This window comes from Apostichopus japonicus, chromosome 19 (genome assembly GCF_037975245.1).
Source record: "Apostichopus japonicus isolate 1M-3 chromosome 19, ASM3797524v1, whole genome shotgun sequence".
Taxonomy (NCBI): Eukaryota; Metazoa; Echinodermata; class Holothuroidea; order Aspidochirotida; family Stichopodidae; genus Apostichopus; species Apostichopus japonicus.
Genome location: NC_092579.1, coordinates 27,295,119 through 27,315,166, shown reverse-complemented (window position 1 = coordinate 27,315,166; position 20,048 = coordinate 27,295,119). Strand labels below are relative to the sequence as shown.

General features: G+C 37.9%; 1 protein-coding gene across 6 annotated transcripts in view; it reads left to right on the top strand.

Annotated features, from left to right (window-relative positions):
- Nucleotides 1-20,048, top strand: part of LOC139959431 (protein sidekick-1-like) — a 170,445-nt gene that overhangs the window by 109,656 nt on the left and 40,741 nt on the right. For all 6 annotated transcript variants that reach the window (XM_071957039.1, XM_071957043.1, XM_071957041.1 and 3 more), the window contains exons 7-8: nt 8,524-8,705; nt 19,100-19,257. In XM_071957039.1, the coding sequence (XP_071813140.1) occupies nt 8,524-8,705; nt 19,100-19,257 (340 nt within the window). The remainder of the gene's footprint in view (nt 1-8,523; nt 8,706-19,099; nt 19,258-20,048) is intronic.

The window sequence follows — 20,048 nt, the reverse complement described above, 5'->3', positions numbered from 1 at the left end:
TTTCTTTCTTTTTTTTGGCCATTAAATAGTTCTCTCTGTTTTTTAAGATGACAGTTTGTACTTTTCCAGACAAAATTCACTCACCTGTGTTCTACATGGCATTCATATTAAGTCTCTGCTTAACCCAGATCACCGGTTGCTCGGTGTATGCCATAGCAAAGGGCAAACGGGGAATACAAGAAAACCAAAAGATCAATGGAGGATCAAGCAGAACTGCTATCAATCATCATACTTAACCCAATTGTTCTTAATTTTTAAATGCATGTCCACTTGTAAAAGCTGTATTCGCATTGTGATTCTCCTTACCAATTCTCTCCCCCCCCCCCCCCTTCTTGATCTTTCCTCTTGTGTCAGGAGTGGTTTTTAATCAAATTGTTTATGAATGATGTAGAATCCAGTTGGTGTTGATGCAGCTAGCCTCCAGCCATCTCAGAATCAGTTAACTGTACCCCAAAAAAAAAAAAAAAAAAAAATAAGAAGAAAAAATACCAACAAGCTCTGTCTGATCATTGTATCCTCGCTGTATATATATATATATATACATACATATATATTTCGACAAAAGATGAGCAAAAAGTATCATTAGCGAACGATAGCTTGGTGGCTTTTTAATATCCGATATAATTGCAAAGGAAATTTGCTATTTTTCTCGATCATCAGAGTTTACCCGTAGATGTAGTTGGTTAAGATTGGTTAAGATTGGTTTGAGGGGACGGATGGTTTTGAGCAAAGATACAGCCGTCATGATCCACTTTGGGTTTAATGGAAAGAATTGGCATTAAAATTAGGAACTTGATAGATGTTGGAACGACACATATTACTTTCCATAGAGGTAGGATAGTGTCATCTTTCCTCGGAAACATTACTAATTGGGTAAAAAATTGTTGCAACGATGAACTCTGCAAATGTGGAATTATCAGAGCGTTTATGATAGGTATTTGATTAATGGGTGTCGTACACTCAGGTGAAGATCGTGTGCAGTTTAGTTGTGCTATCTTAACAGGAGATGTCATGTGGAAGGGTAGCGTTGTGAAGTCAGCCTAGCTTAAACAACGCAACAATGACCATGAGTGTTGAGTGTTGACCATGAGTGCAAGAGTAGTACACTAGAAAAGGAAATGCCAAAACGTTTTGTGGGTAGGTGGGAAGGTGGGGGGGTGTTAGAGGAGGGGAACAAGAAGTTTATTAGTCATGGAAAAGAGACAGGGTGTCAGTAGGGGGAAGGGTTTAGGTTGGGGGTTGGGTGTGAAGGGAGATGGATGGGAAGGTCAGCTCGAGAAGGTTTAGTAATTTGATTGGTCGACAGAATACTTCTGTGCACTCTGCAAAACCGTCCAATAGTAGAAATTCTGGGTTTGCTAATGGAAGCAGAGCAAGCCTTTCGTGCTGTTTTGAAAAAAAAAACACTTCCTCTCTCCATTCTCAGAGGAATACATAACACTACATTATGATGTAATTCGTAGGAATAATCCTTGCTTTTTATTTTGAGTTTTCAGCAGGGTTAAAATTCATTATAGATGGGAGGGAAGGAGAAGAGAAGGGGGAGGAGGGGGAAGGGAGGAAATGAGGTATTCTTTCTCATTGCAATGCTAACTAAACTGTCTGCTTGAGAATGTTGATACCTTTATTCACTTGATTCCTGAGAAGTACACAGAAAAGATTATGATTTTTTGTAAAAAAGGCCTTTTTGGTGCTATAAAGTTTGGTGCCTAATTCTTTGGCTTACTTTTGCTTTGTTGGAGATTAGGAGAGAACAGTGCCTTTCCCTTTCCCCTCCGCCTTCCCCTTAACCCCCCTCCCCGTTAATAATTTAACAGTGCTAACATTGTAATATCCTCTAAAGTATCACAGTGTTATTACTATACTAAAAACTCTCTTAAATACTGTAACATTGTTAGTATTTAATATAACACACGCCTAATACTGTAACATTGTTAGTAATTAATGTAACACTCTTAATACTGTAACATTGTTAGTAATTCATGTAACACTCTTAATACTGTAACATTGTTAGTAATTCATGTAACACTCTTAATACTGTAACATTGTTAGTAATTCATGTAACACTCTTAACACTGTAACATTGTTAGTAATTAATGTAACACTCTTAACACTGTAACATTGTAAGTAATTCATGTAACAATGTTAATTCTGTAACATTGTTTTTGTATTGTAACACACTGTTAATACTGTAACATTGTTGTTGTAATGTAACTCACTCTTATTATTGTAACAGGGTTAAAACCCATGTTATACCCTCTCTATATTCTATAAGAATCTGATAACACTGTTTTACTCACTCGTAAAACTGTAATGAATGTATTAGAGTGCAAATTACCTTCTCTTCACTGTTTCTAACACTTATGCAATAACACACACCCATTGCAAGAACGTGTATCTTACGTGTGGTCAATTCGTAATGGCCGAATATGTACATCGCCAACAACCGTAACTGGGTGAGCCATCTACCTGGCCACCAGAAAGTCCATCGTGTTTTATTACTAACATAGCTCCGTCTGTGCGATATTGACCATAAATCCATCCTTTATACTGGAGAGAAGTTAAAAAAAAAAAACAATTTAGCCAAAGGAAATAGTTTAGCTGCCCAGTGCTGCATCTCGGCCATCAGGAGAACATGTGTGCATAATTGCGAGAGAGAAGCAAAGATCCAGCACCATGACAGTTAGCTCTACTCTCCCGTTATTGATGTGGCATAAACAAAAGTATTTAAATGCACTTAATTTACGACCTTGACGAGGCAATTCATCCCCAGGTTCCCCATGCACGGACTGACTGGCATATGGTCTCGTTTGGTGTTTTTTTTTTCTTTTCATTTTCTGAAACGATGATCGGGGAGAGGTTTAATTACAGTTTATAGAATTGAAATGATATCAAAATAGCTAAGCCCTAATGGAAAGAGTTTACTTAGTGGCAAAATGCATTTACGGAGTTGATGGTAAGGTTTATACAATATGTAGTCCGGACATTACAAACGCCGAGGGGTAGTGTTACTCGCCGAGGACCTGAGGGCTCCATATTATGTTTACGACAGAGAGTCGCGAGTGGTTCGGTCTTGAATTTTTAATGGCTCTGATGAGACTTTCGAGTATTCTTTTCTTCTCCTGTGTCAAAATTTGTGTTAGTTTGTCGGGCAATTTGAAGAGAACTGAGGAGTTGTTAAATTTTTAATGGGTTCGGAAGATTTTTTTATTTTTTATTTTTTTTAAATGTAGATGGGTACTATATAAAGCAGTCTGCTGGTAGAAATTATTGATGTTGCTTTGAGAAGGGTCTGATATTTGGAGTCATACTCGGCATGTTATTAAGTCAAGATGTCGTGTAAGTTTAGGGAAACCGTACGTGAGGCTTGGAATAAATCCGAAAACAAACTGAGCTTTTTTAGACCCCCTGGAAGATCCCTTTAAAGACGTTAATTGTAGCTCAAGTTTGAAGGCAAATTATATTGTGTATTCAATGGGATTTTTTTGTCTTCAAATTTTAATTGACCATATTTCAAATATGATGTATGGCTGGGTTGAAGACCAGTTAGACATCTAGGAAATACCCTTTATCTCCACCTCCCTTTAAAGGAATAATCTTCAAAGTAAGATTTCAATTTCACTGAGGCACGTTCCTTTAGTTTGTGTAAAAAATTAAAAGGTTGACTTTAGGCACCGAAATTAGTTTTGATATATATGTCGTAGTCAGACATTTAATGAAACAAAAAAACACTGTTATCAGTTCAGCTTATATTTCTTTACCATGTTTCATTTAACATTAAACATAACATAGCATAGGATAGGATAGCATAACATAGCATAGCATACAGTAGCATAACACGTTCAGGTTAAAGGGCCAACATGCCCAATGGCAAGCCCAACCATAGAAAACCCCAGCACAGGCATACAAAAAAAAAAAAAAAAAGTTTTATAAAACGAATTTGGAAGAACTGACCCTTTAAATATCTGGGTGGGGGGGGGTCATCAATTAAAGTAACTGTACTGTTGAGTCTAGTACTCAGACCATTAGGGTCAGTTCCTCAGATGCCATTCAAAACTCAAAGGGAAAACGAGAGTTTTATGATCTCTGATTCAAGTTTTTCAAATTGTCTTAAAATTGGTCAAGGACAAAAGGTATTGAAATGTCATCCAAGGATGCTGCTCTGTTGTTCATGTGAAGTTAAAAAAAAAACATATTTTGGTTGAGTTACTTGAATTTATAAAAACAAATTAACATAAACATTAAGTATTAATTATAATTATAATTCCATTCAATCCTCACGATTGTGTTGCCTGAAGATTTATGTGATGCTTGTAGTATTAATCACGACTTCTGACGAGTAGAATCGCAAATTGTGAATTTCCCAAATTGTCGACTTTTTGCTATTTTTAATGAACTACGTTTTGACAAGGTATTCCAACTATTGAAAATCATTAAAAAATTAACTCAAACCCATGTGGCTCAAAAAGCTATTAGAATATTAAAACTTTCAGCTCAAGTCGTTCAAATGATCCATTGCTTCATTCTCCGAAGTCGCATCAGCAAATTTGATGAAATAAGATTATAGCATACGAAATGAAAGCAGTTCATCAAATTTAGTGGGACACAAATATTCTTGAATACAATCGATTGGTGAAAACTCCGCTATTTTAATCAGTAGCAGTGTTGAAATGAGGTTTGGAGATGAAACCAAACATAGCATTTAAACAGGTAGGACACACAAAAATATTCTTCACCGAATTGATCAGTCCATACCTCGCTAATTCTGTGGGAAGGAATGATTTTACCCTCAGAAAGTCGCTCAGCATACGCGGTATCCATATAGGTGTGAATGTCATATGGCCTTTTCGTATTGGCACAGGGTTGCCTTAGCAACATGCAAATTTACTGCAAGCTCTGAAAGTTGTGAATTTGATGATCAAAAAATTGGATGCAACATTTTGGCACAAATTGATGTCAATTTAATGGATAATCACACCAAAATCGCTGACATTGTCTTGCGCTCAGTACGTGGTTGCCTCGGGGTGTCCGCCAATGTCCCTACTCTATCATCTGTCATCTCTCGACCCACGTACACCCACACCCTCCATTCAACCCAGTTTCATAAATATGTATCCTGCTTGCTTTCTCTTGGATTAAGGTCTTCTTAAGCATAAACAATTTTGCTTTCTAAACCGAGATCAAAATTAAGGACGGGAAAAAAAATAAACTGCCCACGATAAAAACCCTGACAGCGAGAGCGCGCGAACCGTGTTCTCGCTCGGTTATTTTTGTTGTTGAACCGTGATGTCGACACAGAAAACACAGCACAAGGGATTCATGAATTCTTATTGTAGGCCGTCCTCGTCTCGGCCACCTCGGGGCGAATGGTAATACACCAATCAGACATCTTTTGGCACCCTTTTCTTTCTTTGTCTTATTTGTTATGTTATAGACAGACCTACCTCCCTTCTCTCCCTTCACCTTACCTCCTGCCCCCCCCTCCATCTCCCAACTGTCATCGTATCATTCACAGAAGAAGGCGTCACTCGAAATTCATCGCTCTATAACGAAAAGAAAGCCAACAAGAAACTACCCCCCCCCCCCCCCAAACCCTCCCTGATCCATTTTCATCTTGCAAATTGCAGCTTCCTTTTCTAAACTATCCTCCTTTTATTTCAACAATTTGGGAATAATTAAGTTTTAGTTTGACTTCATTGTTGTTCACGTCCATTGTCACATCAGCAGGGTATGAGATAAACGACTGAGTCATAACGGCCCGTGGGTAATTTGAAAATGTCCAAATTAAGCTGGCATTATACTGACGGTGGTACCTCAAGTTAGTATTCCTCTAGGTGTTTATTAGGAATGTGTGACTAGTTGATTGAGGTACTAGGAACTTTAAAGGGATTATGTACAATTGTCTATAATTCACAAGATACTTGTTTTTCTTTTCATTTTTAAATATTTAGGGCTTTCTGTGTCTTAATTTATGAAGTTTTATTATTTTTATCATCCCTGTTTTCAAGAAGTCACCGTTCAAATGTTGTTCTAGTCAAAACATCTCTTTCAAAGCTATTTATAGTGTATCATCTCCCTCCCCCTCCCCCTCCCCTCCCTCCCTCCCCACATTTTTATTTTTTTTTATTTTGGCAAAAGGAGATAATTGTTTGGTTATATAGAAAAGCACTAAAGCATTGGATGTTTCATAAATCTCTTCCAAGCAGCGCAGCAGAAAGTTTCAAGAATAACAGTTCAATGCTCTTAATGTATTAAAGAAAAATTTGCAAAATTGTTTGCAAAAACGATGGTATGATTTATTAACTTGTGTTCTGGGGTCTTCCTACATTAAAATTTTATTCTTATCGGATTTAGACCTGGTGTGTTTCTTTCATTTGAGGAGATTTTGTAGCAACAATGCCTTTTCCCAAAACCATACATTTATGGTTTACAAGAATTAATGTCAAGATGTGACTTTTTTGTTGTTGTTGTCAGATTAGTCTAAGAGAGATGATAATAATGCATATTACTTCTATAAAGCAATGTCTATAGTTGACGATTTCCCCTCCCTCCCACTCCTGTGTTCCTTTAAATAACCCTTCTATATACTAATGAAATGTCACTAGATTTGACCAATTGCATAAATTGAACAAACCAGAAATTGAACTTAATAAAAAAAAATAAAAAAAGGTCAATATGTTTCATCTCGCTGCATCTCTAATCTAAGATTAAAGTTGATTTTAGCGAAGCTTGTTTACCGTTTTTTTTTGCCCCCAAATTTTCAAAAGTTTGGTTTAAAAATGATTCATTCAGTTTAGCACTCAGTCCTTTGCCAGGCGCGTATCCAGGGGGGGGCGTTGGGGGTGCGCGCCCCCTGGGTAAGAAAAAGAGGAGAGAAAAAAAAGAGAAGAAAAAAGGGAAAAAAGAGGAGGAGAGGAAGGAAGGGAAAAGAAGAAAGAGAAAAAAAGAGAAAAGGAGGGAGTAAAAGAAAAACCCCAAGACACAGGGAAGAGAAAGAGGAACAGTGACATCATTACAGCGCTGATCCCTATTATATACACAGGGTAGCCAGTGACTGATCAAGGATTTTGGAAGGGGCGTGCGCCTAACCCTACCCCTAACATCGTCAACTCCATTTTTGACGTTTCCGTTTTGTCCTCTCTCACTAATGTATATGTACAGGGGGGGCGAAAGGGGGCAGCCGCCCCTCCCTTGAGCATATTTTTAAAAAAAAATTTAATGTTTTTATGATATCGCTACTATTTTCAAAGGAGAAAATGCTAAGATGCAACTTACACGCCAGGTGGGAAGTGCCATTTCCAGCGATCTGGGAGGCATTTTCAGCCAAAATTTTCTTGTAAGCTTTGCGCCAATCATGGTGGTGCTACGCTTAGATAGTTTGCAATGCCGAATCTACAGTTTCGCCCCTCCCTTGGCAAATTCCTGGCTACGCGCCTGTGTATATGAAACCTGGTATGAAACCAACTGTGGCTGATCTCGAACTCGACCGTGTCGTCGGGGAACATGACGCATTTCGGGAAGGGGGCGACCGCCCCCCCCCCCCTTGAGCATACTTTTTTATGATATCGTTGGTAATTTCAAAATAAAAAATGCTTAGATGCAACTTACAAGGCCGGGGAAGTGTCATTTCCAGCGATCTGGGAGGCATTTTCGGTCAAAAATGTTCTTGTATACGCTTCGCGCCAACACATGGTGGCGCTACGCTTAGATAGTTTGCCTACAGGCTTCGCTCCTCACTTGGCAAATTCCTCGCTACGCGCCTGCTCGAATTTGTAAAGCAAACAGCAGATATCACATCATATCAATGAGCATGAAAATGGCGTTCCAGGATGAACAGCCTCAAAACTGTCTATGTGTGAAGTCACGGGCATAGGAGCACAATTGGATTTGTGGGCTGTAACGACTTGCCCGAAAAAATAACCAAAAATTTTTCGCACGCTTCGCGCGCGTTCACCACTTTAATGTCAGTATTATATAAGCCAGCATCAGTTATTACATCGCATGCAATCGTGTACCGTATGATCCGTGAAAGATGCACAGTATACCGCGGGATGCTAATGTAAACAACGAAATGTCTTATGTAGATGGGGAAAACCTTGAAAAGTGGGGCTGACAGGTATTGTGTGCCGCGACGTAGAATCACCTACAAAAGCAACGATCCACAGGACATGCGATGAGTCGAACGTGATTTGTGACTGCTGACAATCTTCAAAAAGGTTATGGATGGAAATAAACTATTTGGAAATACTTGGTTCTTAGTGTACATCTGGTTGCTCATTTTCAAGCCAGAGAAGTGCCATTTCCGGTGATCTAGGGGGTATCAAAACCAGAAATTTTCTTGTACGCTGCGCGCCAACCGATGGTGGCGCTCCGCTTAGATAGTAATTCGCGCCCCCCGGGTCAGAAAATCCTGGATACACCCCTGTTTGCTTTCTATGATGTACACAATGCAACAAATATTCAATGTTAGCTGGATGGAATGATGATTGTACAATCTCCGTCCTTTGTCTCATCCTCTCGTAGACCCTTTTCAGACCTGGCGATCACATGGCGGAGGAACGGAGAAGACTACAGTAGCGGTGGGTCCGAATTATTCAAACTGCAGATCAGAAGCCCCAGCATGGCCGATCAAGGAATCTATGTGTGTGAAGCCAGCTTACCAAATGGTGCAGTGGTGACAGCTAGCGCCAACCTGACATACTTTAGTAAGTAACCGGGTGACCCCCCATCATCTTTCATATAGAGGGGAGGGTGGGTGTCGGGGAGGGAGGGTTGAGCTAGAGGGTAGAAAATCAAGGATACATACCGGGTTCAAACCAAAGTTCAGAGATGAAATGGCCTTTTTTTTCTATGCTGAAACTACGAAACTAACATCAGTGGCTCAAGTTTTTTTTTTTTTTTATATCAAAGAGATGTGTGTTCTCAAGATCTGGACATCTCATTGCATAAAAATGATTCATTTAAAGAACAAGAAAATTTTCCGAGTAAATTGTGGATAAGATGAATCTTCTGCATCTTGGATATTTTATGGGTTTGGAATTCTGGGATTTTATCTGACAAGACAAAGATACCTTTAAATCAGTTTTTGTGCGCAATTGTGAAAATTAGCTATAAATGAAGTATTAGCTAGGGTAAGATCTTCCATATCTGAAAGCTGACCTAAACATTTGTATAATGGCATGAATGTAGAACTTTTTTTTGCTAGATGAAATATTTGCTCTTTTTAAGATTTAAATGTAAAAAGATTGATTAATTTTTGTTTACTATATAGTCTTTTAATACTCCTAGTGTTTTTTTTTTTATTGTTTATAAGGTAAGTATAGCTAAAGCCTTGAAACCCGATCATCTCTATAAATAGTCAAAACAAAATACCACAAAAAAAGGGGGTGGGATTAAAGTTATCTTGTTTTTTTTTCATTTCATCTCTACATTACCTATCCAAAACAAAGTTGATCCATTCTTTATTATCTTTTTGATCATAAAGGAAATATTCTATCAGCAGGATTCATATACCATGTCACCATAGTTATCATGTTACCATAGTAACCATCATGTCATTTTCATGCTTTGTCATACTTGAACATTGTGTTAACATGCCCATCCTCTTCTGACCAACCCCACCCATCCCCCTATCCCATGCGACCACCACTAACACCTCTCCCCCCCAACATCCCATAATTCGTCCCCATCCTCCATACCAGTATGTTGTTCATGAATGTTTCATCTGTCATATCCATAGAAAACGTCATGTTTTAACTTGCGCATTGTTGTCATAGCTTACATGCTTTCAATATCCAAAGGAAAAAAACGGGTAAAACAATGTTCAATCACGGTAGAACGAGGGGCTGCCACACTGGGTTGGGCATTAGGAGGGGATGGGACATTGAATGTTCCCTATATAATATCCCTGAACTGAAAATGGTTTAAGTATCTGCTCAGCGGTGGTACCTTTTGGGGGTGTATATCAACAAACCGGCTTTTGTTTCCTCTGTTCATCATAATAACCGCACACATTCTGCATATTCAAAGAAGGGGTGGGGTACTTACTGGTGGTTGATAAATATACAGCGGGTGGTTTCACAGAGCGGTGGAACAGCGAGCTCTCCTAAGTAACCACCATCCTCTTAATTTTAATCTTGCTCCGCCACGTCAAGACTCGAAGGAATATTCAGCAAGTGAGTAACATTAAAAAAATATTAAAAAAACTTTTTTTTAGTGGAATCCCAAAATGTGAGAAATGAATGGAACTCCTGAATTTTTGGAAACTTTTGTAAACTTATTTTTTCTTTGCAATATTTATACATATTTATGCAATTTATCCAACTCTGGAAGACTGGCACATTCGATATTTTTTGTACTGCCTTGACTATTTCTATGCCTAAATTTATTGAATTGTATATACTTGAATTTATATCTATGCACCCTGAGTTTGAAAAAGTCAATGTTTGTGGAAAACAAAAGGAGATAATAATGAAGGAAAACCAGATGAACACCTAATTTGCATGTAACTGCATTCCTTTTGTTTCTCTCACGTAAAGTGTCCTGTCGTCTCAAAAGGATTTGTATGTTGTTGTCTAGAGCTAAGGCACTTTTACTCTATGTAACACTTAAAGGGGTTAAAGACCAGTAATACATGAGGGTAGGGTGAGCAGCTAGGAAGGGGGGGGGGGTATAGGTGGGGTAAGAATCACTTGCAGTAACCATTATATGAACAACACAATGCAATTTGGGATAATTGTTTTGTTTTCTCTGTGCACTTCTTCTACACTGCACATTTTCTTTTAGACATTCTTTTGGCTTTGACAGACAATTTATTCCACTCCCAAGTTATAAATCTAATTCCTTTTAAGTACTTCCATGGTCGGACAACAGAAATGCCCAATAGAAAAAAAAAAGGGAAACGTTATCCTTTTCTATCAATGTGTATCTTGAGAGTAAACTACATTAATGTGATTTTCCTTTAGAGTGTAAATTTAAAAGTGAATTATTAGAATTACTATATTAATGCAGTCATTCCAAGTAAGTTTTAAAGCGGTCATCCTAGCTAGGCATGTTAATTCACATAAATCACGGTCAAAATAGTGAAACAAAACGTCGATTAAATTAGCTCAGTAGTATGGTACCCAACATGTTAAAATGGTGCGGTGGCAGAGACATATAAACCTGTACAGTAGAGTTGAGTCTTATATTTCATTGCCAGAAAGAAGGGGAAAAAACCCAGTTAATGTGAGTGAACCAGTCTTCCATTTTGGAATCTTGTACACAGCATGACCATCCACACGAGACGATCATATACCAGCGCAGCCCCACAGAGATAGAACTACACATACGCTGTGTGTCTGCGTGTGTGTGTGTATATAAATATGTATATATGTATGCATACATATATCTATATATATATATTTATATTTAAATATATAGATATATATATATATATATATACATACATATATATAGATAGAAATATATATATATATATATAGATATATACATCATAAAAGGATGATCCACATGTATTCCGATTGAAAATAGATCAAAACAAAATTGACACAGGACCCCATTGACTCAGGAATACTGAGTTTCCCGGGGGGGGGGGGTGGCGGGCGAGGTAAATTTCGATACAGAGTTGCTGATGTGTCTAGTGTTTGGTATTTTCTTATATAAATATATCTATATATATGCACACACACATACACATAGACATATGTGTTATATATGCACACTTCGATGCTCATTGTAGTTATAAACGTCTGGCTGGTAGCTCTGTGCATACAGCATTCTGGGTTTATTTTTAGAGAATAAAGGATCAATTTGGAATGATGATTGATACACTTGGTTGCCTTACTCTCCCTTCTTCCCCCCCCCCTCCCCCCACAATACATTAATCTCTACTACCAACACCACCAGTTGCATGTGATATAACAGCATGGTCTGAATTCTACTGGGGGAAATATCACATGACCCCTTTGGTTGCAAATCTATAAAGCACCATTCCTGTTGTCCTTTGTCATTTAGTTGATCTGTCTGTCTGTTTGTATCTCTGTCAGTCCATCAGTCATCTCATGGTCCACTTTCTCCATGTCACTATCATGTCTGTGCTGATGTATTTGTGAACCTGTTTGAGTCATATTAATTGAAAAATTTGTCTTGGTTTTTTCGTTTGTCAATCAGTTCGAAATGTTTGTCTTCCATTACAGGCATTATGTTGTTGCCATTATTGTGTTTGTGTCTGTTGTTTTTCAGAGTTTAAATAAATCAGTCAATAAAGGAGAATTTTTTTTACCTCATCCTTTCCCCTTTCCCCTGCCCTTCCCACCAACAAGAAAAAACAATAACAAATAAAACAAATAAATATTTAAAGAGGAAATAAAACAAAACAGGCATTCCATTATAGACATCCCCCTTTAACTCTTGGATTCTAAAAAAGGTTTTTCATCTGACTTTCTTCTTCTATTTTCTTCTTTTGCTCATTTAAATATTAATAACATTAATAAATTAACTAGTCTATGAAAACCTATTAAACCCAATGGACTGCATTTTGATGGCCCTTAGGCTCCACCGACTATCAGAAAAGGATAATTTACTAAGTTGGTTTTCCGAGAATGTGCTCCAAACCCTGTAGCCTTAGTTTTCCATGTCACTTGTGGAAATTCAACAATCTTGTATCCCGAAATGCTCTTTACAAATAACATTGAAGCAGTCAGATAACATAAGGTATAAAACATTGGACCAATATGTTCTATATCAACTGAAACTCTGAACCATTTTGTCCCGGTAAAGCATAAAGATTTGGTCTCGCAATTGGTTGATTCTTTGCTCATTACAATGCCCAATTAACTCCAGATTATATAAACTATCCATAATGACTAATTATCACCCGATCAATTGTTAACCAACCCTTCCACCTCCCCCCCCCCCCCCATATTCATTGAGACAATGGTTATGAATTGCCACATTTATATAAACCCTGAAATATGAGTTGCTCTATTTCTAGACAATATGCTTCTCTGTCCCCTCTCCCCTCGCCTACCCCTTCCTCCCCAACAACCCCTTCATATCATTTCATTGTGGCCTTTTGTAGATCTCTACCAGCCCTTACTGTGGGTGTTGGAACATGCATTTTAACGAGGGTTGCATTTCTGACAGTAAGAATGCGCTAATGTTTGCATGGCATTGATAGCAGGTATTGCACACTAGCTGACAGCTGTTCAAATATAATCATTCATTATACTGATCTCATGTGGTATGAATATCTTATAATCTGCTGCCTGCTCATGAATATTCATGTTTGATATTTCTTTTCTCAGATTATCATATTTGCCATTTTCTGTCTGCAAATGTTTGTGTACATGTATGTTAGTTTTCATATCATCAAAACACTTTTTTGATCATATTCAAGTCACCAGAGGAAACAAAAGGGAATATTTTATTTACTCCCTGCGGTACTTGTAAAGGGTACTCAAGTGGTACTCAAGTGGTACATCGTAAATAAAGATTGTATTATAACATTTTTTTCTTTTAACTGAAAACCTAAAGATGGTCCAACACAGCAAGGCTGTGTGTGCTTTCTTATTCACAATGCACACTTAATACGAAGACCGACAGAATCTGTCTAATAAAGATAAATTTTCTTAAAGGTGCTTTTTTTGGGGCTTTTTTTTCTGCAAAGTTTCAGCAGTTAATAAAAGTTTCATGAAAGTTACCGCCTAGACCTTCTCACCAATTGAATATTCAGTAACAAGTATAAACTAATTGTTGCCCATTTACCATGAGTCAACCTTAAAAGTTGCAGTGACCGGACATATTAGTAATAAAAGTTTTGCACATGCAAAACTGAAGCATTCCAAATTGTCAACTGTTTCTTCATTATCTGAAATTGAAAAACTAGTAAACTGAAATGGTTTGAGATTTTGGCATCTGAAAATGCCTCCCCCCTCCCCCACACAAAACCTTGCAATATCAACATGTGCTTTTAAAGAAAGCAAAAACAAAAAAGCATCCCCCTCCCCACTCCCTTCATGAAAAAATATTTAACCATTCTATTTGTTCAACATTGAAGGTATTCATTTCTATGATGTATCAGTACAGTTGCCTTGCTAACATATCCAATGTTCATATCCAATGTTCAGTTACCATGGCAACACGTCCAGTGGCATAAATTCTCCTTTGTATTTGAATGTAATGGAGATAAGATCCCTTTGATATTCGACCTAGTCATCCATCCAGCCATTCTACACCCCCTTGTCATAAAGCTATGCTGTAGAGCAGTTTAGTATCTGCTTTCATTGGCTCCACCGTTTATCTCCAGACCTGTGGAGTCACCATCATAAACAACTAACCCACATCGATCAAACCGGACATTTGCATAGTCATTTCTTAAATTTCAATCTTCAATCATATTTCCTTTTTGTTAAATGCTAGTTAATAATATTCACATGTAACAAAAAAAGCAGATTGCATTTGAGAACTTTGAAAAGTCTTCTGCCCTATTTGAAATGTAACATGACTGGTCGGGTTAAGTACGTAGACTGCATATGCTTCTGGGAGTTTAGTATCAAAACGGCGTAGATTTTTTTTTGTATCAAAACCAAACTCAGAAGGCAGCTTTAAAATGCCCCATATTCTCTCATGGTGTAAGGTTACCATGTAATTAATGACCTGAGAGCCACAAAAGTTGTCAGTAGCTCTCTCGGGTTTCATCCACGGTGCGATGACGCCCCCCTCCCTCCCTCTCTCTCTCCCTCCCTCCCTCTCTCCCTCCCCCCCTACCCCTTGTGGTGAAGTTGACAGTTATATATCAGGCAAAGCTCTGCTCTTGCTGCTTGAATAAGCAGACATTTCTCAGCCAGTCAGCCATATTTATTAGGGTTTTGTTATTTCAGTCACGTCAACTCCTCTCATGCACCGACCGTTATCCGTGGAGCCATCGACTAGTCTAATGTTCAACCGTTAAAAATGATCGGTTAATTTCTCCCGCTGTCTTTTTAGTGCTTTAATCAATGTTTACCGTAGCCCATGTTTCAAAAAAGACAAGAAAAAAAAAAAAGGAAACCCCCCCCCAAAAAAAAAATAACTAAGAGAGACTTTTATATGATGCAATCTAACCAGTCATCCTTTAGAGACGAAAGTGAGGTCGGTATTTTATACGCGTACAGCGGGAAAAAAAGAAGAAAAAAAAAAATTAGCGATCGGCTTAGTAAGCAGCAAGGATGTGTAAAGGTTTGACTCGGCTGGTAGACTTATTTACGTTACTGTCAAACAAAGTTTATTGGATAAAATGAGTGACTTAACTCAAGTCTGCTACCCGTATGATTGATGCAAGGGTTAGCCCGTAAGATGGAACATAATTCATTCTCAAATTCTTCTTTACTTTAATATCAGTCTTATATAGTATACTTTATCTTTTTTTTCTTTCTTTTTTTTGGCTAGCTGTTTGTGTTAAATCACACAAAGCTTTCGTTGTTTTAATAACATCTTATTTTACTTCCCAATATTCTCACAATGTTTTCAGTTCCAGGTAAGGGGTGTGGTGTGGTGTGTTTGTTATATCTGAAAATCAAATGAACACTTTTCTCTTCTCTGGATAATTGCTATCATTTTTTTCGTTTTTTTTCGTAGGGAAAAAAATATTCACCGTCTTTATTCTTCTTCTTTTCTTTCCTGTTTATTGAACTTGTGTTTTTTTTTATCGCAATGATCTTTTTACTGTCGTGTCAATCAATCTTACAAAAAGAGAAATTCCCTCCTTTTTTTTCGGAGTGATGCTATATCATTTGTGGCGAGCAAAAAGAATAAAAAAAAAAGGCCTTAGTAAAATAACTATATGTAATGATAACATTCACTCCGGTTTAAGACAGTAGCCGGTTAATATGAAACAGACGCGATGTGACTCATTCCAGTTTTATAAGACCCGAGATAGAGAGAGCGAGAGAGAGAGATATATGCCAAAGAAACACTCTTTCCATTAATGTCTTGATCACCAAATTATGCAAATTACATCAATGAATGAATGTTTATAGACACACACAGATCCAAGAGTGACAAATAACCGACAATTTCCCCGTTTATTTGATTCGAAAGATCGGTGGCAATTTTGAAAGTTAATCAGGGGGCGTCACATGTCAGATGTGTTGGGGATATCTCATTAGCCCGCGAAAGAAAAACGTCCTCTCGAATAAAAAAGAGGCGCATGCACGGATATGCGTCCCTAGAAAGCGATAACGTATTCTGACCAGGGTTTTGATGAATTGGAAGTTGAGTGACGGTTGCACGATTTCGAGAAATACTTCTCAAGAGCAGCTCGGAAATTTCAGCGATAACTTTAAATTGACATTTGGCTGAGTATTTTTAGCAAATAAAAACAGGGCCCTGTTTATGTGGTGCTAATGTTGGGAAATAACATTTATATAACTGTTGTTAGGTTTAATTAAAGGAGAAAAAAAGCAGGTCTGGATATTACAGTAGATTATATATATTTAGATTCAGACAGTATAAAACAAAGAGAGATATAGAGGCCAAAAATTCAAATGGTTTCAAATTATGCTATGTCGGGGAGGCAGTGCATTTTGCCACAACTGTTGCTTGTCAATGCATTAGAAAATAGGACGTTTTTAATGTATGAATTTATCCTGATAGGCTGGTGGTAATTAATGGTGATAATTAAAGGATACGAGTGACCAGAAATAGTAGCATTACTGTAAGACAGGGAAACTCATCGGAATCTAGCAACCATGATGAAGAGGGCCACATTAAACGCCTTTCTTTGTCAGATTCTCAGATCAAAGAAGATATTTTTATTGCAACAAGAAAAGATCAATGGAACGTTTTTATTCTTTTGGGGGTAGGTAGGAGGATGGGGGGGGGGTTTGCTGAGAAAATTACAAGGACCATGCAGAGAAAAAAAAATTGGTGAGAGCAAAATGCTGGAGAGAATTAAAAGTCTCACTATACAGCTTGAGCAATGATCAAGGGTAGACAAGTTCATTTCTTTTGTATGGCTGGGGGAAGTAGGGGGGGTTTGACTGAATTGAATCTTTTGGGGGATTCATATTAAAACGTCTATGTATCAGGTTATTGTCTTACAGGCAGGAAAGATAACATAGAAATCGTGAGTGGACTGCTACGTTCACAAGTTGAATTAAAAATACTCATAAATTAAAATCAGATGAAATAAAATTAGTATATCTAACTGTTAAAGGTGAGCAGAAACTTTCTCGCAACTCAAAACGTTTGAGCCAAGGTGATGCCGTTAAAGCTATCAGAATTTCATGTTCTCGACTTGTTGATCGTAAATTCATCAGTGGGAAACACGTTCAAGGTTTAAGAGAGGAAAAATCAAGATGAGTCTGTAGAGACATTGCGTTAGCCCCCTCTGGGTGCACCCCTTAAAAATATACTACCATATATATCAGTCTGTCAACCCTAATCAACACTTGCCACTGTTCAAATTAAGATTGTCCGAGTTTCTCATGCTTCCTGGTCGTCTCTCTCCAGTATTTAACAGTGAGAAAACAAAGGAGATAAAAAAAGAGAGAGCTGGTCTGAAACATTTGAAATTTGAGAATTGTTAAATCATGCGCGCAGACGATTTTTGATGGATGTCGTCATAAGGACGTCACGTAAACAAGTTCCTGGCCGGACAGGCGCGTGGAACACCCGCAACGGACGGTAAATGGTCTATGAATCGGGATCTGCTCCGTCATTACTCATCCGTGTAAGGCTTTGGTCTTCGGGGGTTAGTCACCGAAATCGTTTGTAAATTTTTTCTACTTTGGCTTTCTCCGAGTTTCCTCGGTATGTGTAAACAATTTTAATTCAATGTGATTAACACGGCATGCCGAAATTGGCAGCGCAACTCCGTTGTCACCATTATTTACTAACACGTGTGTGAGTCATGGACGTGAAGTGCCCTAACACTGTTAATCAACTCCTCCTACCTGTCCCTTCATGCGCTCTAACTTTTGAAACGTTTTTTTTTCTTTTCTCTTTTTTTTTTTTTTCCTTTTTGTGATTGTTGAATCTTCACTTTTTTTGTGTTTGTTATAACTAACGCAAAGGCTATCCTTATTGCAACTTCATGCGACTCAAAAAAAGTTTGTAATTCCTCAATTTCGATCTACTACTACTACTTCTAAGAAGGCTGCCTTCTTCCGATGGGATGGCAGGAGTCTTCCGCTATGAAGTGAGAATTTTGTCGTTGAGTGTTTGGTGTTTCACTTCGTCACACTGCTAATCATAAATTTTTGACAACCCTTTTACACAGGCTCGTGAAAACCACAGGGCAATAAAGTTTCATGCTGTGTCATGAGATTAAAAATCTTGTGTATTTTTTGCTCCAATATCATTCAGCATATTTTTTGACAAAATGTTTACAATAAATATGATGGAATATTAAATTAGGTAATTATACTATTGGCAGTGAAATGTTACAATGTCAGTCAATGGCTTGGACCACCTTCCAAAGCTAAACTATGTATTAAACGCAACTCGAGAGAAGTTTCAGTCGTGGTTCAAATCAGGTTTGATTTAATTAATGAAACGAGCTGATTAACTGGAAAAAAAAAATGGAGGATTTGCTGTAAAAGGTGTACATTTTAAATACTATGAACCCCACTGCAGGTATAGTAGCAGTGTAGTATGATAAAAAATCAATATATTCAGGGAAAATACATTAGCTTTAATTATCCTTTGATCCATCGTTGGATTAAATTCTATGTCTCTGGGACATTTCGGTAGATCAGAACAAAGCATTCTTTGTCTTCCGTTTTTGCCTATAAGTTAAATAAAACAATACGGGACAAAAGGGGAGGTGAGGGTGAGTGGAGGGGGGCGGATGAACGAGAGGAGGAGTGAGTGGAGGGGGGCGGATGAACGAGAGGAGGAGAGGGTGCTAAGAATGCTTTGAAGTTTAGAGATGCTTTTCACACCGTCCATGCAAAGGTTGTCAGTATGGTGGTGAATGGTGGAGGTAAATATTGTAATTCTGCACAAAGAACAAGTTATTTAATGAAAGACAAAGAAAGATTTTGAAATCGATAAAGATTCATCTCCCGGGTGTTAATTATTTTTTCCCTTTAAATTGATTGAATTCCGTCAACAGCGATGCCCGCCTTCACAATTTCACCGGATCTTACGACGGTCAGTCCGGTAGGGAGCACCATAGTTATTCCGTGCCAAGCGACGGGTAACCCACAGCCATCCCTGGTGTGGTACCAGAATGCAGTTGATGTCGTCTCCCTTAACAATCCAAGATATCAGGTCAGTTCCAAGAAAAATTATTCATTTTCTCATTTGCGGGAAATAGCGAGGAAGAATTTATTCAAGTATCGCAAATGGTTAAAGTCGCTATGCAAGTGTCAAAAGATGTATAAAGGCATTGTTTGTACATAGGAACCAATGTATTTTTATTATAAGGCACAAAATGCAAAGCCATTTACAAATTACTATACAGAACTTGCTGCACTAATGTTTTCCCTGAATGGTTTCATAACAGAGTGGAAAAGAGAGAGAGATGTGTTTACTAGAACGGGATTTGAACCAACCAAAGATTTCTCTGGTCCTTCCACTTTTCATTTTGATTTGAAAGGAATATTAGTAACAAATTTGTAATTGGAAAACAAATGGAAGAGGGAGTGATTGGGATGGGTGCTGGGAAGGGGGGGTAGGATGGGGGAGGAGAGGATGTGGAGGAGAGGATGTGGGGAAGAGAATAGGAACAGGGCTTTCAGTACAGGAGGGGGAAAAAAGCAGCAAAACCTACATGACAGAGATTGTCTTTGCGGACTTATCTGGGATTTCTTTTTAGGACATGACGCATGAAAAAGTTTCCGCAAATTTGCAAATATTCCCACATTTTTGCCAAAAAGATAAAACATTATGAATGGTCATCATGATTGCTCAAAGTATTAAAGCACGATCGAGTGAAACGGAAATTAGAAATGTTTATCAAGCTTAATGTACAGAGGTTCCCACATTCAAATGGAAATAAGCTCTTTTGCCACATGTGACCACTTTTATGGTTAATTTGCAGTTTCAGAGCTGAAAAGTAC